General features: G+C 39.9%; 3 protein-coding genes across 3 annotated transcripts; all 3 read left to right on the top strand.

Moving 5' to 3' along the window:
* The first annotated feature begins 2,043 nt into the window (after positions 1-2,043).
* Positions 2,044-4,867, top strand: LOC147169997 (GTPase IMAP family member 4-like). Its single transcript, XM_086082946.1, has 3 exons — positions 2,044-2,390; positions 2,580-2,651; positions 3,659-4,867. The coding sequence occupies exons 1-3, from the start codon at positions 2,381-2,383 to the stop codon at positions 4,588-4,590; spliced, it is 1,014 nt and encodes a 337-aa protein (XP_085939072.1). The 5' UTR covers positions 2,044-2,380; the 3' UTR covers positions 4,591-4,867.
* A 1,269-nt stretch (positions 4,868-6,136) lies between these two features.
* LOC147169996 (claudin-4-like) lies at positions 6,137-8,409 on the top strand. The gene is made up of 2 exons (XM_086082545.1): positions 6,137-6,230; positions 6,822-8,409. The coding sequence occupies exon 2, from the start codon at positions 6,944-6,946 to the stop codon at positions 7,607-7,609; it is 666 nt and encodes a 221-aa protein (XP_085938671.1). The 5' UTR covers positions 6,137-6,230; positions 6,822-6,943; the 3' UTR covers positions 7,610-8,409.
* Positions 8,410-10,875: 2,466 nt separating this feature from the next.
* Positions 10,876-21,622, top strand: slc25a10b (solute carrier family 25 member 10b). The gene is made up of 11 exons (XM_086082544.1): positions 10,876-11,321; positions 14,446-14,565; positions 15,585-15,699; positions 15,789-15,837; positions 15,911-15,952; positions 16,037-16,080; positions 16,153-16,223; positions 19,685-19,777; positions 19,871-19,948; positions 20,022-20,078; positions 20,176-21,622. The coding sequence occupies exons 1-11, from the start codon at positions 11,232-11,234 to the stop codon at positions 20,275-20,277; spliced, it is 861 nt and encodes a 286-aa protein (XP_085938670.1). The 5' UTR covers positions 10,876-11,231; the 3' UTR covers positions 20,278-21,622.
* Positions 21,623-23,377: the final 1,755 nt, after the last annotated feature.

Genomic DNA, 23,377 nt, shown 5'->3' with positions numbered 1-23,377 from the left:
ACCAGAGAACTAAATACACACAGAACACCACTCACAAGAAAACATGACAATTAAATTCGATTATTAACACTTGTAAGTGTGTTCAACGTTTTATTTTGAGGTATAACAGTTACAGTGGTGTTGTTTGTAGTCATATATTAAATTATTGTGACTTTTAGTGAGACCATTAAAGGCAGTGCCGTCAGTGCTATATACGTATGTTCTAATGGCCTACCATCAACATACAATGTGGAAACGTATGCTCCAGAGAGGCCACTCTGGGCCTAAATGTAGATGTTTTGTATCTTGCTTTTTTTTTTTTTTTTTTTTTTTTATAGAGCTCAGTATTGTTCATTCGGAAATGTCATCATCATTGCTCTTTTTTTTTTTTTTTTTAAATATATATATATATATATATATATACACATATATACATACATATATACATATATACATACATACATACATACATTTTTTTTTTTTTGTGTGTGTGGGTGAGTATGTGTGTGTGCATGCGTGCGTGCGTGCGTGCGTGTGTTTGTTAGCTCACCAGAAAACCTATTAGAAAAAAAAAATCTCATACCGTTCACCTAAATCGAACACCAGGAGACCCGAGGGGACCGAAGAAAACCAAGGAAGGTGAAATCCAGCACCGACCAGACACCCCCCACCAGAACTCCTCCCCAGCCCAAGAAACATCCAGACCCCAACAAATCCAAAAAACATAAAATCAGGGAGGCCTCAAGAGACCAACGGAGAGACCGAGAAAAGGAAGGAAGGACAGACGAAGCCGCGTGAGATCCGAGACACCAGCCTCCACCGATTCAATAACCTGAGGAGGAAACAGATTGTGTCTGAGTTTCGGTAGATGCTGGTGTGGTGGATCTGGCATGCATGAAAATCTCCACCAAAGAGGGGAGCCGTCGACCCCCGCCGGAACAGAGCAAGCGCAACACCTCAGGGCCCCCCAGGCCGCGGCAGCGCCAAAGGACGACCCCCGGGCCCCACCAGGGCCACCGGCCGGAGAGCAAACCCAGGAGCAGGAGCGCCCCCCGCCCCAACCCGGCCCGCGCCCCCGGCCCAACGCAGCAGGACGGGGCACTGCAGGCCCACCAGGCACCCCACCGGCCCCCAACCCCCGCCCCCCCCCACAACCCCCCGCCCCCCATCCACCCCCGCCACCCACCCCAACCCAGCCCCAGCCGCCCCCATGCCCCCAATCCCCCAGACACCCCCCACCCCCAGCACCCCCCCACCCCGCAACCCCCACCACCGCCCCCCCCAACAAAGCCGCCCCCCCCCCCCCCGACCCCACCCCGACCAACCGGCAGCCCCCCAACCCCCGACCCCCAGCCCCCGGGGACCACCCGCACCCAGGCACCGGCGCCGAAGAGGGGCCGGGCAGCGGAGCGGAGAGGGCAGCCGCGCCCACCCCACCCCCCGCCGTGTGGAAGGACGGAACACCGGGGGCAGAAGGGGGAGATGGGGGCACCGGAGGGCGGCTGACACCCCCGAACCCCAGGCCCAGCGGGGGAAGGCCCCGGTCGTCACCCCAGCGTTCTTTGTGAAAATTAACCCCTGTTACTGAGTCCGCCAGCTCGCGGACTGGCGAACTCTACCCCTAAACCGTGAATGTGACCCCACCCAGTGTATATACAAGTGTGTGTGTGTGGTGCATTAAAATTAGGAGCAGGTGAACCGGAGCCGATGGAAATGATATTCCCACGCTCCGATCCACCCGCCACCCAAGCATGTTGCTGAGTGTATGTGGTGCATTAAAAAAAAATAGATAGGGCGGGGGGGGGGGGGGGGGGGGGGTGGCGACACGGACAGGGGACCGCAGCACTGCTCTATACTGCGGCCCCCAACCGATGGCACCCCCACAAGCCCCCCCCCCCACCCACAAGTTGTGTGGTGTATTAAAATTGGAGGGGAGTTGTAGGGTGAAGACGGTGTTTCCACCCTACCCCACCCCCCTTGTATCTTGCTTTTGAGGGAAGGGGAAGTCACCAAAGAAAGGATGTGATGTCCTCTCCCTCCCCTCAACAAACCGGCTTAGCAAAAAGCATCAGTAAAATCAACTAATGTTAATCAGTAGAAAATTGCTACTCATGTGTTTACTTTGATTTTTTTTTTTCCAAAACATGGCATTTATATTGCTATTCCAATCCTCTTAGGATATACAGTCAGAGCGAGGGTGGACTGAATGTAGGGATTCAGTCTCAAATTCAATTTAAAGACAATACAAGGAAATAGGAAGCCCCCTCTGCTGATCCCGGGCTTCCAGACGCTTCCCAGTCTCACAAACGGCAACGCTCAGTTGAGAAGCTAAATGAAATCTCAATTCAAACTTGGAGAAAGACATTTGGCCACGTGCTAACTGGAAATTAGACCTAAAGTAATGGCTGAAGGTAAGACAAAGATGTGATCTTGGATAACAGATTGATTGCGTGATGACCGAGAAAAGTTGCTTTGAATGTGATAATCAAGACAGAAACCAGAAACTATATATTCCCTCATGCAGGTTATGCTAAGGTTGTCAATGAGTAATAATCAATCCATTTCCTTTTGTGTTTCCACATGATTATTTGACCTTACAGCAATACCACTGCGAGAAAAGAAGCAGAAAACGTTACCTCGATCTGATGGGTGCGGTCTGAATAACTTTGATGGTATGCTCATGTCTCTGTTCTTATCCCTCCTCATTTTGATTAATGTGAGTCACAAAATGATCAACTAATGGCTTTATTATTAAACATTTAAATACATCATCATTGTAGCTTAGGAAATAGAATATTTATAATATTTTGGCATCAGAACTTTACACTCTTAGATCTATGTCTAAGATCTTTTCTGACATTGATCAGTAATGCATTTTATTGAAACTACACTGACCAATCATAATATTAGAACCACTTGCACAATCTAATGTAATGCTATGCAAGAGTTGTCAAATATTCAGCTTTTTATGAAGATACAATAATTATGTAATATTGAGTCACACAGTCAAAATCACTGTTTACTTGAAACAACATAAAACAAAGTTTTTTTCACTTTGAAATTCTGAGGAGGATTTTTTTTGTACATTTTACCAATTTATTTAAAAAATAAATAAATAAATAATAATAATAAAAAGGCATTGAGGAATTAACCCTTGACCTTCAGCTTGATAGAAAACCACTCTACCACCTGAGCCATGCCACTCTTACAGTTTGCCACAATACCGAATTGCTAGTGTGTAGAGTTGTCCTCAACCCTTGAGTATTTTTCTTTTTTAATTGGTCAAATGTACTCAAAACGTTCCTTCTAAAATGTACTTTGAATTTCTGAGTGAGAAAACTAAATATTACTCTTTTTTTTTTTACAGTGTCATATGTTATTGTAGTTTGTAGTTAAACTGTTCTGCAGCGCACACAGCTGTGTCTTATGGAGGATTCATTCCCAAGTATAGTGATATAATGGAAATGTACTCCTCTTGTTTTACGGTCATAATGTATATTTTGATCAAGATAATATGATGTAATGTATGTAAAAGTTTATAATCATAATCATCAAATAATCATATTTCCGGACCCAATTCTTTAGTTGCAGTTACACAAGAAAGAAAAAAAAACATTCAGACTTCGATGATTAGGCTTAAATAATGAATCTAGATCTTTTTTTTCTTTTTTTTTTACAGCTGTGGATCTGTCTGGAGGCCTTAGAATAGTCCTAGTGGGGAAAACTGGATCAGGAAAGAGCGCAACAGGAAACACCATACTTGGCAGAGCTGCCTTCAGAGAAGATCCGAGCCCGGTGTCGGTGACCAAACACTGTGAGACGCAGAGCGGGGAAGTGGATGGCACCGCAGTGCAGGTCATTGACACACCAGGCCTGTTTGACACGGCCATCACGGAAGAAGATTTAAAGTCAAGAATAGAGGAATGTGTCAAAATGTCAGTGCCTGGCCCTCACGCCTTCCTATTAGTGATCAGGCTGGGAGTGAGATTCACAGAGGAGGAGCGGAATGCTGTGAAGTGGATCCAGGAAAACTTTGGTGATGATGCATCCATGTACACCATCATGCTATTCACATGCAAAGACCAGGCCAAAGCTGACAATGCCCTAAAGGAGTGCAAGGAGCTGCGTCGACTCTCCATCACGTTCGGACGCAGATATCACGCCTTCAACAACAACGACGCAGATGATCGAGTCCAGGTTAAAGAGCTTGTTACTATGGTCAAGGAAATGATACATGACAATGGCGGGAAACACTACACAAATGAAATGTATGAGAAAGCCCAGAGCAAGCTAAGAGAGGAAGAAGAACGGAAAAAACAAGAGGAGGAAGAGGAGAAGGAAGTGGAGAGAAAAATGTGGGATGTGGAGAGGGAGAAGCAAGAGAAAGAGAAGGAAAAGAAGAAAAAGTCTAAAAGAAAGAAGATCTGCGTGGCCTCGGCGGCGGCTGTGGTGCTGGTGTTGGCTGGCATGGTTATCGCGGTGGGGGCCGACACCACTGTGGCGCTGGCTCTTGGAGCACCGACTCTCCTCTTGGGAGTGTTATGTGGCTTAGCTGCTCTTTGGATTTGGAAAGGAATTAGATGCAAAGCTAAATCTGATTTTCCAGTATAGAAGGAGGTCAGTGCCAAGGACATGACATACCATCTTCAGCACACAGTATTTGTTTTGACTGTAAATCAGTGAATTATGTTATTTTGGCATCTTCTATTTACAGAATTAAACGGTTTTCACAGAATGCAGCAAGCACGGGATATGAACTCTTATTTAAACTGTTAACGGTATGATACTTGCTGCCTTTCTATTTGTGTTTGCTTTCCCTCCACATTATACTTGAATAGACGATTTTAAGTAACGGTATGAATCTTAATAAATGAAGCACATTACAGCAGCTTAATTTAAGTGTCATAACTGGACTATATAGTCATTTTCATTGTATCTTTTATTTAAGTGGTCATGTGCTGACTGTATTGTTAGAAACATTACAAGCTCACTTCCCTTAAGGAAACAAAAGACAATGGGTATTATCTGTATGCCAGCATTTTATTCAAGACAGGAAACATCCTGAGGAGTAACCTCACATGCTCACATTACGTCTATTCGGCCCTTGTTAATGCTACGTCCCCGCTAGAGATTACGCCTGTTGGTTGTTGATGATTGGTGGAGAAAAAACTCCAACAACAAACAAATAAAAACCCTTACATGGTGTTGTAAAACAAAACAAAAGAAAATGCTGTACCCATGCACTTGTCTGCCCGTATGATAAACAGTAACATGCTAACTTTTACAAGCTAACGTGCTAACCGCTAGGTTGAATGCTAGCTCAATCGCTATGTATTTTAAATGCTAATGGTGGGTAAACATAATTCTAGCATCTCTCTGATACAAACTTACAATTAACAAACCCCATTAATTTATACTGACTACATTTGACACAGAATATTTATGATATTCACTCATACAGCCATATATGGCGCATTAGGAGCCAGAACAAAGTTGCCAGCTCACAACGACAAGTACAATATACTCAAACAAAAAATATGAGAATGCAGGGGAAGTGTATATTTCTGGGAGAGAGACTATACTGGGATTTTGAGGAGTCACTATTATTTTTTACTTCAATAAGTGCCCACTAATTGGCCAAAAGATTAGGTACACCTGTAGCCTACAAATGGGAGCCAACAGAACCTGTAAAAATAAATTCTGCCTTTATTAAGATAATATTGCTTGACGTTATTTACACTGTCAGAGAGGTATTATTTGAAAGGCAGATTATTATTATTATTATTATTAATTTATTTTACTTTGTGTTGGGAAAATTACTAATTTAAGAAAGGAAGAAGCAAATATTTGTAATCTTTCTATAAACAACCCTATTATCTATTAAAAAAATTTGCATGGTTATCTCTGAGGATAAAAACCCATCAACATCATAGCTCTACTTAATTTTAAAAATGTCTGTTAACGAAAACTCGGTAAAAGAAAATCAATGTCGCCCAATTTGGAAAACAAGCTCAAAGAAATGACATAATGAGCAGCCATCATTGGGATTTTCTTCTGGAACATGAATCTCAAACAAAGTGTCCTGTTGTCATTTGTGGCATAACTGTCTGCGTGTGAGTATTAACTATGCAGTATGACACACTGCAGCCCTCCTACACTCCTCTATACGAGCGAAACACAAACAAGCTGGCCAGTCATACGAGAAGAGTGAAAGACTGTGAGGACACTGACATTTCATACTTTCAAAACTGGTAAGATTCTTGCTCTTGCATTTACTATATACACAAACTTAAAAAAAAGTTTTGCTTTTTGTTCTTAAGTGAGCATCCCAGCAAAACATGTGACATTTTTGATTGGTTGAGCGATTGTTTTCATTTATCCTAACACTTACTGCTTCAAACATACTAGACCCACAGGAAATAAATACTGTAATGTCATCAGAGGTGCCATAAGAAGGCGAAAAGGGATGAAGAGCCTCTGAAAAAAAACATCACTCCTGATGTCATCTCTATCCTGTTTTTTAGCAACTACCAACGAGGTGAAATTGCAATATGTATTTGTAAATTTGGGCATTTCGAACACCTGCCAACATAATCTCTTCAGTAATCACATGCAATTTATGAAAAAAAGTATTGCTGTTTTTTCCACGTTGCTAACTCATTTACCGCCAGTCCAATAAAACTTTACATCTTTGGAACCCTCACCTCCTGTTTGCAGGTCAAAGCTCTGCAGCACTACCCACTGAGCCACAGTGGACTTAAAAAAATTGACGTCTTTAGCGGCCAATGGCAGTGAATGAGTTAAGTTCTATTTTAAATGTGTAAAACATGTCATCTCTGCAGATCACTGAGTTGAAGAAGTGGACTCATCTGGGTGGCTTATGACAATCACAGATCTTTCCAGGACTTCTTCACATTAAGGGGAGTTTTGTATGAAATTGCGTTCAAAGTGAGAGCAAGCAAACATGGCGTCGACGAGTCTACAGCTGCTAGGCTTGGTGTTGGCAGTGCTGGGCTGGGCGTGTGGGATACTGGTGTGCGCGGCCCCTCTGTGGCGCGTGTCCGCCTTCGTGGGTGGGGAACTGGTGATCGCCCAGGTGATGTGGGAAGGACTGTGGATGAACTGCCTGTCTCAGACCACGGGTCAGATCCAGTGTAAGACGTACGACTCAACACTGGCCCTGCCCACGTCCACTCAAGCCGCCCGGAGCCTCACAGTCCTTTCTCTGCTGCTCTGCATTCTGGCCCTCCTACTTGGGGTGATGGGGGCCAAGTGCACCCACTGCCTGGGTGACACTAACCAAGTCTCCAAGGCTCGGCTCAGCAGGCTGGCAGGGGCGCTCTTCATCGTGACTGGTTTGGCCTTCTTGATACCCATCAGTTGGACTGCCTATGCAGTAATCAGGGACTTTTATGATCGGAACGTTGCAGCACCTCACAAGAGGGAACTGGGGCCGGCGCTCTATCTGGGCTGGGTGGCCAGCGTGCTGCTGATGCTGGGGGGCGCGCTCCTGCACGTCGGTTCTTCTCCGAAAGCAGGGGGAGCACTGCCCGGTGGGAGAGCAGCAAAAGACAACTCTCATTTGGGGTCAGCGGGAGAGGCAAAACCACAGGAAAAATCTTTTGTGTGAGATGTGTTGAATTTTATTGGATCTGTAAGCTGATTGAATTTTCATAGTCATGTGTTTTAGTTAAACACAAGTGTTGTTTTACACAAACAGCTAATAAATCAAATCAGGAAAGAAAATCAGATTTATAAAAGGATGGTTTTATTTGAGTGACTGGGGGTGTTTAATGCTGTGATGTTGTACTAATGTGCGTAACATACATTTGTCAAATTTCACTTAGCCTCTGTGTGCGTGTGCAGTGATGAGAGTGGGTGGTAAGCACACAGAGGGCTAGTGTGTATTGTGAGTGTAAGTGTGAGTTTGGGCGTGTGTGTGTCCTATGAGAGAGAGCGAAAGAATGAGAGAGTGAAAGATTGTTTTTGTTTATTGATGAATTTTTATTCAGGGTCAAGTGGTTGAGTTGTCAAGATTATTTAAAAATATTTTTAGACCTTATTTTTTACGCATATTTTTTTTCCCTTTTCTGGAATTTAGTTTTTGTCTGTACATGCATTTAAAATATGTTGCTTGCTTACTATCATTATTAACACAATAAAAGTGTTATTTACAACTGTAGATTAGGAAAAAATAGATTTGTAACAGAGTAACACGTAATTCTGAATATTTCCAAGATTGGTATTAAACATAATAAATATGTTTTTGGTTTGCATAAATAATCTATCTGACATCAAATAATGTCATGCTAAGGGAAATGCTACATTGTTTCGTAGTTTATTCAATGAAACAACAAAATTCTATATGCTACTAATGTTTGGCTATCAATGTGAGCAGGAGTCCACAGATTACAATTTCAAATCCACTCTGCATTATTAAGATTTACCGTGTGTTTTTCATTTGGTGTTTGTATGACACAGATTATCTAAATAAAAATGTGCACATAATAAAATATGTATGAAACACATTTGTGTGAGTCCTTAGTGATTCTCAATAATGCTGAAAACATTATACAATTATACAGTCATGCTAATCTTCCATGTTTTTTTTAATGACCTCACTGCATATTTTCATTTATGTGGAACGATACATAAAAGCAAGCTCTCAAATACAGTACAAATACAAAACATTGCATTTTGAAATCGCAGGGAATATTGAATGACTGTAATTACTAATAGCCGCCACACGAGGGGAGCAGACACTAAAGCTGAGCTTTCTAATCGAAGGTACTGAACATGCACGACAACTACACTGCACAGAAAAACACAACAACGCCTATCTAATGAGGAATATTAGATTTCATTTCCCACAACACTCATTGGGAATTACTGCTGTGAATCATTTATTTTGTGAATCAATCCAATCATTGGTTCTTGCTGTCAAGAGTGTTCTACATAGTCATAAAGGTATGACTATGTTGATCAACAAGCGGGAAACTTGAACCAAACCTTAACCTTAAGCCCATAAAACACATTTGCGATACACTAGAACAGAGGTGGTAAACTGGGACTACTGTACATTTTTTTCCATTTTCACTACCTGTCCTGGAGGTGCAGTCATCACATGCACATTTGTTTGTGTACGTAATACATATCAAACTAGAAAGGCCTTCTTTGAACAGGAGAAGCTTTGTAAACATTTTACAATCTATCCCAACCTCTTATTTGTCTAACAGGCAAAGTGACCATGAACAAACCCAGCTAGGGATTTTGTTGGACAATTACCACTCAGCAGACACACTTTTAGGTCATACTTGAGGCAAATAATTAAATAGGGCCACTGCTCACCAGAAATGTAGAAATGAGAAAGCTCTTTTGATTGAAAGAGAAATATTCTCATCAAATTTATTATCTTTGATTCAACCTTAGTGCATCTCTAATTTCAAACAGTATAATATAAAACTTGACGACTTCAAAGGGAGTGTTTTAATGGCACCGGTGTAGTTTTGGGAGTGGTGTGTTACTTGTACTGTGTGACCTGCCCTCCTTAAACATGCAATGACAAGTCAGAAAGTAACCTTGTTATGATGATAAAATGTTCACATTAGCCCAACTGTTGTATTGCAATATTGCTAAGTATACCAGTAGCTATAAACTATCAGCATGCTTGTCCTTATCAAGATCATGGTTGACTACTGAAGACATTTTTTTAATTGTTACATTTTTATAATTGTGATAAAAATAAACAACCAAAAAAATGTCAGAAAAGTTCGCTTTTTAAGAGGTTACCAAAAAAATACACTAGCATCTAGCAAAAACGTTTTGCTCATGTTAGTGCCAAATTGTAATGACTGCTTTTTTTTCCTTTCTTTCTTTTTTAATATACTAGTGTTTTACACTGCGTAATGTAAAATAATTTCAAGGCAAGTTTATTTCATTTTATTTAATGCAGTTTGGTTAATGCAGGTGTGCTGCAACAGTCATAATTTCAATGGAACTATCTCACCTGAGGACTTACAGATCAATAGAGAACAAGATTAGGCATAGTTACCTTATAACTATGAATCTTACTCTTGATTTATTTTTGCCTACAATATGTCATTTCGGATAACACATTTTAAACACCTAGGGTCATGCGAGTTATGTAGATTTTAGGTTCATCATCCGCCATTCTTTTTTTTTTTTTTCCAAGATGACAGTTTATGCACAGTATAGTTTGCCAGTCCACCCCTGGTAGCTTTTTACTGTGTTGGCCAAGGTTCTATATTTGTACATTTTATTTAATTAAACTGTGACTTGATTTTATAGGATAATCAATGACTTCTTGGTCATGTTTGCTTGCTATTGTATGGTAGCAAAGTAAATATTTTTATTGACAATGACTGCAAGAATCAAATGCTCTTATACTGAAGACTGATTCGTTTACAGTTTGAATTCAGATTGGTGGTAAACTTGTTCTTTAGATATGCAGTTATTAGTATCAAGTGGTATAAGAACACATTCATGATGATGATTAAACTCACAAGTACCATAATCTCCAATGGGTTGGCCAAAGAGCCCCTGGAATGCACAGGCAGTGTGAATATATATTGAACTTTTACTACGAACTTGATACTTTTACTACACTAAGGCCATTTTTACACTAAGTCATGAAGTCACTCTATTTAAGGATGCCCGGCATGCGACTATAGGTGTAACATCTCTCACAACAATGCGGAGCACAATATAACCACGCATGTTACTGGATGTATGGCTTGAGCAGTCCTCTTAAAGAGACACCGCACACAAATTGAGGCTCACGACAAGCTCCTGGTACAATGTCTCTTTAAGAGGCAAGAGAGTGTGTTAAAAGTATCGCTAGCTTGTGTGCGCGGGTGCGTGTGTGAACAGCGAGGTCTTTGACACAACTGTCGAGGGGCGGGTAGGCAGCTCCGTCGTCCACGCAGTCAATTGGCTGCTCCCTTTCTCTCCATTTCAGCTGCTTCCTGGACCGCTGCACATTTGTGACACGTACCGTGCACGCTGCACGCTCGCGCTTCGTCTCCATAAATATGTGACGGGAGTGCGCGCGGTACATCTGGAGTCAAAGTGCACGCTTCTTACTGGAATGTTTGAACATTAACAAGGTTAACGGTGGGTCCGTGGACGCGCGACTACTACCATTACTCCTACTGTGCTAGAGCAGACCGGGAAAAAAAACGAAGGCGGCCACCGCTGTAGCTGCACAGCGCCACGGTTCAGGACGCAGAGCCATGACCGAGAAACGGATGTCGCGGTGGTATTTCGGCGGCTTGGCGTCCTGCGGAGCCGCCTGCTGCACGCATCCTCTGGATCTCCTCAAGGTGAGGGGTTGTGACCCCATCTTCCCAGTGGGTTGTCGAGGGGTGCAGGCCTAAACACACTGCAACAACACTCTTGATTTACTGCACACTCTCTATTCAATATATTGTAGACTCATCTGATTCTCAAAGTGTGGAAAGCGATCCCTGTGTTTAGTGTCTGTAGTTACTGTCGTCGTGCAAATGGCAAGATATAGGACGAACGTTCAGTGCTCAGGTGGAGTGCAGTAGTGCAGGTGGTCATAATAATAATAACAACAAAATAATGATAATGGCAGACTGTCAGTCTCAAAATTATTGTTTTCTCATCATAAATTATTAAGTATACCTGTGGGAAGACAAATCTACGTTTGCCAACATAATGCAGGCTGAGTCTGAATATGTACTGTAAGAAGTTTGGATTTGGTTAATTATAGGGCTCTGCAACTGTAATGTAATCTATTAATCAGTTGATTATGTTGTCCATGTAGATTTCATTTTGATATTCATTCAAAATCTGTTAATTTCAATAATATGCCCAAAAAAAAAAAAGAGTTATATCACATCAATAAACATTTAAAAAAAAATATATATATATATATGTGGGTCTAGTAATTATATTGAGCGAGACTCAATACAAAAGCTATATAAAAAAAAACACAATCATGCAGGTGTGATTGACAGTCATGTAAGTATTGATTTTGTGATTGTGGTTTGCATTATACTGAGCGGTTTATATATTTACTGCTGTTTGTTACTTGACACAGCAATATTAGAAACATCTCATTTTGTGAATTGGTGTGCCTGTTCATGAATGCAAACTACCACAACGCCCCAAAATAATAATAATAATAATAATAAAAAAACATCACGTAAAATTCATTCTTCTGTCAGTCAGTCAAAACTGCACCTTGTTGTAAAAGTATGTATGGGCATTTGAGTCATTACTCGTGGTAAATTGGCCCAAATTTTGCAAAGTTGCGTCACATGACCTTGACAACTAACTGGCCCTTAGGGGAATCATGTGGTGTGTAATTATTGACAGAAGGCCTGTTTAAAATTAAAAATAAATAAATAAAATAAGTTTAGTAAAAAGATGCTTGCTCTCATGATCACTTGTATTTTGGAAGCCCCATGAAGAGATTGTGTAAGCTACTTTATACATTTTTTCAACAACCTCGTGTGAGTAATGTTTTTGTTTTTTATTTTTTGTCACCTATTGCACATTGCTATTCACTTTGTTTTATGGAGGCATTCACATTGCACATTGTGACTGGGAGAGGCAGAAAAACAAGGTACAAAAACCCCCCCAGCTTTGTCATCTTTTACTTGTATCTGGCCATTTTTTTTCCGGCATTCCTCTAAAAGTACAGGGAAGCGTTTTTCACTTTGCCAACTCCTGAAAACCAATCAGAGGAGAGTGGCCTTGTTGTGAGGAGGGGGTACTTTTAAAGAGACAGCGGCTTCATGCAGCCTGTTGAAGGGAATCTCCCTGAAAAAATGAGTAGTTGTAGAGTAAAAGTAACAGGAAGTTTTCTCTGGTGTCTCTGTTCTGCAAGCGTTCCTGTTACTCCATTTGTGACCCAATGAAGTGTGGTTAAGGGATTGCGTTTCAGTTGGTATAAATTTGGGTGACAATTTTGAGTTACAGCCCATGAGAGTAATGTGTCTCAGATGCTCAAAGTAAATTTGAATGAAATTTAAATCTTGAGTGGAATACACACCACATGCTGTGTCTTACCATTCATGAATGAATGTGACATACTGGCACACTCACACATCCCCCGTATTAGGAAACGAGGCATTTTTCAGTGTTTCCACTCACTTGTACCCATCTTTCGGCAATTACTAAACCTGCACCTTCCAGTGGTAAAGATTTAGTGGGTTGTCATTTCCATCTGACTTAAAAATTAAACATGTGTTTTAGAGTTAGACCTCATGTAGGTGACCAAATAATTGTATGGTGGGTGCACATTTTTTTGTAAAACATTTCAATAAAACGGTATTGCTTTAAAGTTTCACAGGCCCTCAACCAGAAATTCTTGTGAGAGCAGAGGCCAAAGGCCACATTGTGAAATTGCTGACACCCTCAGTTTAGAAAAGTGTGTTATGTTACTGCAAAGCTGTCACAACATTCTCTTTTACGAAAGCTAGTTTTCTCATAGTGTCAAATGGATTGTGGTCTTTGAAAGCTCCATGATATCTGATATTTTTTTGGATGGATAAAACCTTATCATTAACTTGTGTTTTTAAACTAGAAAATGATTAATAAATGGGGACATTTATTCATTAATTTAAAATACTTATAATTTTGGGACACTATGGGACATGCATTTTGCATATTGATATCTTTATATCAAGAATAAACATTTTACCATTGTATTAACCAATACTAAAATACCCGGCTCATTTCACACACTAAACCAGTGGTTCTTAACCTGGGTTCAATCGATTCCCAGGGGTTTGGTGAGACAGTCTCAGGGGTTTAGCGGAGGTCAAGACACACACCCGACCCATTCGATATTTGATAATGCGCTTGGCCAATTCGGGAATTTGGTGCTCTCACTAGTTGACTTGTGTCTGTTTGATGGGATGTTGTGTGATTTCTTTATTATTGTAATCCCTTCATGCTAACTATGTCATGGAAAAAAATAAAGTGGTCGGATGAATATGTGCAATGTGAATTCACATGTATAACGGAATGTATGGTGTTCCACAGGGTTCAATTTTGGGGCCTCTGCTGTTTTCATTGTATCTGCTGCCCTTGGGTTCCATATTAAGAAAACAGGGGAGGTTGTTTAAAAGTGCTCTTTAAAAATAGAGTTGAGTGATGGGAGTCAGCGTCCTAACGTGAGCAATTTTAGTCCAGCACAACTAGCTATTTAGCAAAACTTAGGTTTAATAATCACTGCACTAGACAATATTAATGATCATTTAATCGACTTTTTGATTATTGTGCCTTTTGTTTTACTAAAGTTCACCTTCAAAAGTCATAAAATACAAACATAGTTCTTTCTCGATAACCCTCAGGAAATTTAAAAAAGGGCCGTCAAGCAACCAAAGCTGAATTTTTCAGGGAGGGAAGTGGAGACATGATGGTGATAAATATTCACATTCAACTCCATCATGCTGTACATGTTGTTTGCAGGTGCACCTCCAAACACAGCAGGAGGTGAAGAAGAGGATGTTTGGCATGGCTGTTCATGTGGTGAAGAACAACGGGGTGCTTGCTCTTTACAACGGCCTATCGGCTTCACTTTGCAGACAGGTACAGTATGTGCATGTTATTGGTAACTGTTTCCTTGGTGTCTTGTTGAATCAAACTGAGTTTAATTCATGACCACTCACTTAGCAGCTACTTCATTAGCGCACAAGCTAAAATGGTCAAGTACAGCAACTCAACCATGAATTATAAACACTTAGGATCATGCATCACATCCCTCAAGCGTAGTTTCCTTTTTATGCTGTATAATTGCACATCATTTTGAGTTGTATCTTTATGTATGAAAAGTCTTATATAAATAAAGAATATATACTGTATATTTCAGTTATCATTTATCGGTACTTTTAAACAGTATTGTAGCTTGCTTGTCTAAAATGATCCTAGTTACATTTTTACAGCTAAGTTAAGTTATTCATATCTTTGCCAGATTTTGAGATATAAGGACATTTTTAGATGTTGAATTGCTACCTGCTAGCCAAATAATAAAGTGGCAAACTGCTTGTAAAAAAAAAAAAGAGTCCCAAATTAATCATATTCTCAACATATGCAAATATCATGCTTTAAATTTACAATTGATTCGGATGGCCACGATCAGTGTTTCCTAAGCTTTATTGTACTATTTTCAAAAATGTTCACAAGAAGTGGCTTGCTAGACAGATGGATTATGTAGTTTATGCTATCTAGTGAAATTGCTTTAACACCGGATGGTCTTTAATTGCAAACTAATTTGTCACTGTGTATAAATTGGGAATCTCTGATCTATGGATTTTGCTAGAATTGACACATTTCAAATTAACGCTACTTCCTTTTTCTAGAGTCATTTCCAGCCGGAAGGTATTTGTTCAGCAAATAAAACATTTCACTTTCACTCAAATTCTTAAATTCTATACTTCATATTGTAAAACAATTTTAACGTAAATTTATAGAAAATCAATTGATTAAATATAATCATCCACCTTATGTCCTCCATGTACCTCTTTCAATTTTTTTGATTGTATCTTAATATAAAAAAAGTACAAAAGTTCTTGTTTTAGCTCAAAGCTTTCATTTCTTTTCCTCTTCAGATGTCTTATTCTCTGACCAGATTTGCCATCTACGAGACTGTAAGGGACGTGCTTGGAAACAAAAGCCAGGGCCCCATGCCTTTCTACCAAAAAGTCTTGTTGGGAGCTTTTGGAGGTACGCACGCACGCACGCACGCACGCACGCACGCACGCACGCACGCACGCACGCAACAATATTCAACAATTAACTATGTACTTGAATAGGTTTTACTGGGGGCTTTGTTGGCACGCCAGCAGACATGGTGAATGTCAGGTAACATGCCATGATTGCACTTAGCTTCAAAGTCATGTTTGGTCCTTTTATTTATATGAATTTTTGTATCCAGGATGCAAAATGATATGAAACTACCAGCAGAACTGAGGAGAAAGTAAGTGAAGCAGAATATCACCAAAGTATGAAATCACATAACGTCTCTGGAAAAGGCGCTCCTAAACGTGTTTTCGTCCATCAGCTACAAACATGCCTTCGACGGGCTCTTCAGAGTCTTCAGGGAAGGTAACGCCAGCAACATGTTTTGTGACTTCAAAATAATACGTGGTCATTTCTGACCTCTGACCCATCCCGCAGAGGGTGTGAGGAAGCTTTTCTCAGGAGCAACCATGGCGTCCAGCAGAGGAGCCTTGGTCACTGTGGGACAGGCAAGTATTGTTAGTAGTTAATGTACTTGCAGGCCAATGTATGCCATTTGTTAAACTAATTCAAACTCCAAACAAATCACAAATAAGTGTTTTATTAGGCACATTGTAAAGCCAGTTCTGTATTGATCTGTAAAACAGTAACTAAATTGAACTGAAGTCTTTTAAAGGCACATGAATGCATTATTGTTAGATCAATATTTAAAATGAATTGAGAAGTGGTTGGAATGGTTTTATTTAAATATTAATGAGTTATGAATGTGGTAATACAGCAAGAGCTTCACTTACTTAACGCATGTTTGCGTGCATTATATAGTGTGTGTTCATGCGAAAGAGTGACGGCTCTAAATTTACCATGACTTTATTGTTCAAGGGTGTTGATTGCTTAGTAGCAAGGAGGGAATTCATGAAAATTGTGCATTTCTGGACAAGTTATTGATTTTTGACAGTGTGATAGGTAAAGGCCTAAAGTTTTCAAAAATCCATGGATACAAGTTGGGGTGGCCCCCTAGTGGCTGCTGTGCAAACAATTCAAAATGGGCCCCAACCAAAAGGGAAAAGATGATTTCTCAGCTCCTTTAGTCTTAAATAGTTGTATAATGACACTTTTTCCTTTTTTATTTGATTATAAAATAATCTACATTTGATACTATTTTCCTGTTTTAAGTAAATGTTCATGTTACATCTAACATGATAATCATCTTTAGCTAAAAAACTGGCAATATTTGCATACATTAGCTAGCTAGCTAGGTAGCAAGTTTGGTAATCAACATGGTGAATATATGTAAAATCACTCTACACTTGCATTCAAGGGTGCCTCAGTGGTTAAGGTGTGCAACCAGGGCGATTTCTGTACCTTTTGTGACTTGATATCCGAAATAGCCAGTGCCTGGCAAAGGCTTTTGTAAAACAATATTATTCACACTAGAATGATGGTAACATGTTGAAAATTATTCCTTAACATATGGGTTTAGATGCTTGAATGATATTATTTCATTTCAGAGATCTGGACCATTTTTCAAGCAAAATGGGATCATTACTATACATTTGTCATGAAAATAACAATAAAAGAGGGCAGTATCAAATATAGAGTCCTTTAATCAAATCAATAAGAAAAAGTGCCATTATGCAACAATTTAAGACTTAAGGAAGCTGAGAACTTTTTCTCTTTTTGGCGGGTGCCATCTTGGATTTTAAGCATACCGGCCACTAGGGGGCCACCCCAACTTGTAGCCATGGATTTTTTGTGTCTCTATTTGTGTGCGTAATCATTCTTGTAATGTAATGTATGATGGTGTGTACACACATCTAATATGCGCATTGAAAATGATGTGCTAATTTAGTTAAAGCCCCAGTGTGTATTTGTTAGCGCCATCTAGTGATGAACTAATAATTAATTCAATTTAAAAGCCCACTATTGATTTGACTTGATTTCAATAAAAAATAAAAAATAAGTTCCATCACATCAATGTAATTTTTTTTAATAGAATTGTAGGTCTAGTAATCACAAATTATATTGCATGGCCATAGTCGTACCTTACAAGAGGCTGCCATGTTTCGCTGCCATCTTCCTGCTACGGATACCCAAAGGACAACTTAGCTAGCCTAGTTAGCCCAATGGGTCGACCACCGCTTACCTTTCACAGCTGGGGCCTGCAGGTGGTCGTCACTGACTCCCGTGATTCGGGCTCCCGTCGCTTGTCACCTTCTGCTTTGCTCTCGGAAGCTTTTACTAGCTTTTTTTTTTTTTTTCATTACTAGCTTCTCCCGTTAGCCGCTCTTGTTAGCCAATCCAGCCAATGGCTTCGACTAACTCCCGCTAGCCACTCTTGTTAGCTGCTCCGGATAAATCCAGCTCGCTCGATCTTTCGGCGTCGCTTGCCGGGCTTCACACCAGCTTGCCGAGATGCTCGTTTGCTCGCGCAAATAAAAAATTGGTGGTAGGCTTGTGTGGTCTCTCTAAGCCACCGTACTGTGCATGCTTTTAACTGCATGGGCTTCGGCTGCATTCTATGCTATTGTGACATTTAGTGGTCACTTATTACATACACACTGTGACTTTGAGACATCCAAGTGTCTGCAAGCTCTGGAAAATCACTTAGCCAAACTAACGTCCTGACAATTCCACTTCCCGCTTTGAAGAGTCAAAGTTAAATTCTGCATTACACTATCGAATTTCTTAGTCTTTAACTACTTAACCCCTTCGGACCCATAGAGGATTGCGGTGAACATGACACATTTGCGTGTCTAAACCAATAAAAACACATAATTTGAATGATATCAACACTTCTGGTTCATGATTGGATGGATCAAAGCTGACCAATCTCAATCGCAATTTGATTTGCATATGTTCATGTTAGAAATGTTGCACATAAGCTTGGAAAGTTTACAACACGTTACAGCCATACTATCCTGGCGTCCACTATAACAAATAAAAACATGAAATAAATAACCCCCCATTTCCCCCCCATGTTGTTCTTATGTGGGAAAAGGGTCAAAATCAGTAAAAAAACAAAACAAAAAAGGTAAATAAAAAAACAAAAAATGTGAGTCTGAAGGGGTTAAGGGGAAGTCAACTCACAAATGTTCTTTAAAATATGTTCTATGCAGCCCCACAAATTAATATTGTGATTGTGGAATATGAATTAATCAGCAGAAATCCACCAAATTTTATCCACCTCGGGGGGGGGGGGGGGGGGTGGCTGCTGCCATTTTACTATTTGCTCTCGACTGAAAATTACATGACAGTTGCTCAGGCCTCAGGTAACGAACAGTCATGGTTCAGCTTGTGAACGTCACGTGACCAAACTCAGAAAACTCGAAATTGATAAAAATAGGTGGATTTTGCTGCTTAATTCATATTTCGCAAACACAATATTAATTAGAATGCCATTTTTAAACTAGTGGGGTGCATATAACATATTGTAAAGAAAATGTTTGGGTTGACATCCCTTTTAAGCAGCAACGTGATTTTGAAAGGCATTCAAGTTACCTTGGAAGAAGATATAGTATTTTTATTTAATTTCAGTACAGATGAGATGCAGATTGATATATGTCACTTATAATTGTAAATGAGAGTCAAACATTCATATACATGCTAAATATTGTATTAGTGACGCATTTGATCAGCATTACCCATCCCTGCTGCACAATATGTGAGGCAAGGCCATGGATGCAGTCGAAGATCATATAGCACTTGCTAACTGTACAATCAAATCTCTCAGCATTCAGACCAATATTTGTGATACATTTGTAATATGATTATGAAATAAATGGTAAGGTAGATACTGTGTATTGATAGAAACTTTATTCATTTTGCGAGGGAGATATTTATTTGAGTTTATGATGTCTAAGGTAATTATAGTATGTGGCTGTCTGCATTGCAATTGAGGCTTCGACGTGGTGACAAATAAATTGCTGAGTTATTCATCTCACCATAATTCATCTTTTCTCCCCCCCTTCAGTTGGCATGTTACGACCAGGCCAAGCAGCTTGTGTTGGGAACGGGGATGCTGGGAGATAACATGTTCACACACTTCCTCTCCAGCTTCATTGCTGTGAGTGTCGCGTTAACCAAATGTTTGATCGCCATGGACTACAAGTGCATCTCAGGATATGCTATTTTATGTTAACGTGAACTTTATATGCAGGGAGGTTGCGCAACGTTCCTTTGTCAGCCTCTTGATGTTCTAAAGACGAGACTCATGAACTCAAAAGGAGAGTACACAGTGAGTGCCTTTTTCTTCCTCATTGTCGTCCCTTAATCTTTAATTGATCTAACCAGTGTCACATTCCTTTCAGGGGGTACGACATTGCTTACAAGAAACCGCCAAGTTGGGTCCCCTGGCATTTTATAAGGTAGTGACACTTTTTTGTTTCAAAATAACCGGTTACTTGACTTTTTCCTCTCCAAGCTGTACTTCATCCAACATGTTCTGCTTACGTTGTGTCTCAGGGCCTCGTTCCGGCAGGGATCCGCTTGATTCCTCATACAGTGCTCACGTTCATCTTCCTGGAGCAGCTGAAAAAGAACTTTGGGATTCGCATCATCTCCTGATGGCAAAGTGCGACTGGCCAGTGTTGAACCACTCCGCTGTGATCATCGGAAGAAAGGAAGAGACGAAGCCACGGATGTCGGATGGCTTGGGCATGCCGCTTCCACTTGCTCCACCTCGACCTTATCTCATGGCGTGAAGCTGAGGGTTTGCACTTTGTCAGGGATACATACTGGAACAAGCTATTTCTAAAAAAAAAAAGAAAATGTAGAGGTTTGGTGACATGTCCTGTTTAATTTCAGGTATATGATGTAGTTTTAATTTGAGCCTCAGTTGATAGGCATTTAATGAAAACGACTGACTAGTGCGATTTCAACTAATTCTTAATTGCATTAAGATTTAGATGAGTTATATAGATCCATTAGTGCGCTGTAAATGTTTCTTTTTGGGGCCTGGTGAAGAAAAATATACCAATAATACTTTTGTTGAAATAGTATAGGTCGGAAAAACAAACAAGTGCCATGTTAGGCCAACAAAGTATTGGCACATAAATAGCATATGTAACGTAATCAAATACAGCTAAAGTAACTATGTAGTCAAATATGTGATTCATTCCCATTGGTACTGACCAAATGTTCTACAGTCCTTTATTTTACATGACGCCGTTGTTGATATTCTTATTATTTGTGAACCGGAAATCTAGTAGAAGTCTATGAAGCTTTGTGGCCTCTTTCCACCAATCTGCTAATAATTCAGTCTCAGCATTGAGGAGTGGACCAAGTCGTCTCATAAACATCATCTGATATTCTAGTAATGGTACACTTGGTATCACCCCCCCCCCCCCACCCTTTCTTTCATTTTTAAAAATAATTTTTAAATAGAAAAACGGATGAACCTTTTGATGCAAAAGTTGTACAGCAGTGGTACAGGTAATGTTTGCTTCCAGAAGATGAGTGTGTGTCAATTTATTTTTAAATTATGTAGTTTTCGAGTACGGCACTTTAACCCTAGACTAGCATTAACTAAACTACTCTACACTTAAACGTGTTTTGGAATTTTAAGTGTAACTTTTTAAAAGAGAGCAGTAGTTATTTGTATGTGCCAACGGCGATGAGATTTGTCCATTTGTCCCTGAAGAATCCCTGTCATGTTGCCTTACTGTGTTTGTCCTCCTGGGGGCAGTATAGCAGTGTGAGTGGGCTCTGCCCGTCATCAGCCTCGCGCCTTCATCCCAGTATAGATTTTTCAAGAACCACCAGCTTGACTTGTGCTTCATGTCCTCGAAAATGTGACCTACAGATGAGCCTTACTAACCCAACTTTATGAACACACACCTGTTGCTATGTGTGTTAATGCATTTTTATCGCAAATGAATTACTTTTTAATTAAAACACCAATGAAAATACATGCGATTTTGTGTGCTTTTACAAGTTAGGCCTCAAATTATGTGTAGTAAAGACTTTATCATAATGTAGCCAATGATTTTTTTCACGTCCGCTGCTGAGCCCAGCGGTATATGCTAGTATGTATTTGTGTCTGTCCCTGACGCATATCCAGGAGTCAGGACATTGTTCTTCAATTTTGTGAGATTACATGTGATCACAAGAGAGGCCTTTGTCTTCTATTTAAATGTTGACAATTCAATAACATATCGTCTGTCAGTATAACAACAAATGAGAACAAAATAAATAGCCTGTATAAAATCAGGCATTCAAGTTCAATTACATCATGTTTACAAAAAGATCACACATTAACGTAATAATATATAAGTGAATATATAGACAAAATATTGACTGACTTCAAATAAATTAGAATGAGTCAAAAATCTTTTTTTTTTAATCTGCCGTATTCAGAGACTCAATGTGACAATCCAAAATACCTTAAAACCGGAGTAAACAAAAATTGTTGAATATTAACTTTCACTAAGAGAATAAGAAGACCAACAGCATAGCAAATTTCTGTACACTATCTTTATGCAAAACAAGAGATCTTTTTACCCTCAGTCTTTATATAGTGTGACTTGTCTTATGAATTTGATGGTATAGATGGTTGCATAGATTCAGGTAGCCAATGACAGAACCGGACAGACTGAACCAGCTTTGCTTTGCGGCGCTTTATAAAAACAAAACACCCCCACACACCCCCACACCCACACCCACCCACCCACCCACCCACCACACACACACACACACACACACACACACACACACACACACACACACACACACACACACACACACACACACACACACACACACACACACACACACACACACACACACACACACACACACAATTTGCACATTGAGGGATCCACAAGTGATCCGTTTTTCTTTTTCACTTAAGCATTATTATTTAGTTGTTTTTTTTGTGGTTATTTACATCTTTAGTTATGCATCATATTTTGAAATTAGTGAAAATGAATAAGAGATTAAGATAAGGTGCGTTGTGGAGTTTGTCAAGATTAACTCACGACTGCCACATCTGGCCTAAAGCGTAACTACAGCCTCCGTGTCAAGCTTGTGCATGGTGCGCGTGTGAGTGTGCGTTGAACTCAAGATTTACGGCTCGTCAATTGAGGAAGAAATATAGGTTAATGTTTAGTTTGAGTTTGAGTCTTTTACCCCCATCTTGCTGTTGAGTTTTTTTTTCTCATTTCAAACTGAAATTCAAAATCATTAAAGTGGCCAATTGTCTTTGCATCATTGTGTTTTCAACAAAATGTCTTCCTTTGCAGACATCCTACAGTATGTATTCATAAAGGTTCATGTCATGAACTTCTTTATTTGTAATTGAATTGCCATAATTATGTGTTGAAGTCAGCAGCTGGTGACACTTGAGTTGCTCATACACTTGCAAGGACATCATGTGGGAGCAACAATTGCAACACTCAAATTATGTGTTTATAAACAAAATGAGAATGGCTTGGAATAAAACACAGTTGACCTTGGAAGGAGGACGGAGATTTACAGTTACTGTAAATCCAGAAGTATTTGTTTTTCTTGTTTTGCCTTTACAGTAATTTATACACCGGAATGAATTTGAACTATTGTATAAAAATCAAGATGTGATCATAAAGTTAAAAATGTCTGCTTTAAGAGGTTTAACAAAAATATGGTATCTACTAGACAGAGTACGTTGTATCCAGATTATCTCTATTTT

Source organism: Leptonotus elevatus, chromosome 8 (assembly GCF_054856555.1).
Source record: "Leptonotus elevatus isolate MCC_2025b chromosome 8, RoL_Lele_1.0, whole genome shotgun sequence".
NCBI lineage: Eukaryota > Metazoa > Chordata > Actinopteri > Syngnathiformes > Syngnathidae > Leptonotus > Leptonotus elevatus.
Note: the sequence above shows the minus strand (reverse complement) of the source record. Positions and strands in the feature narration are given on the sequence as shown.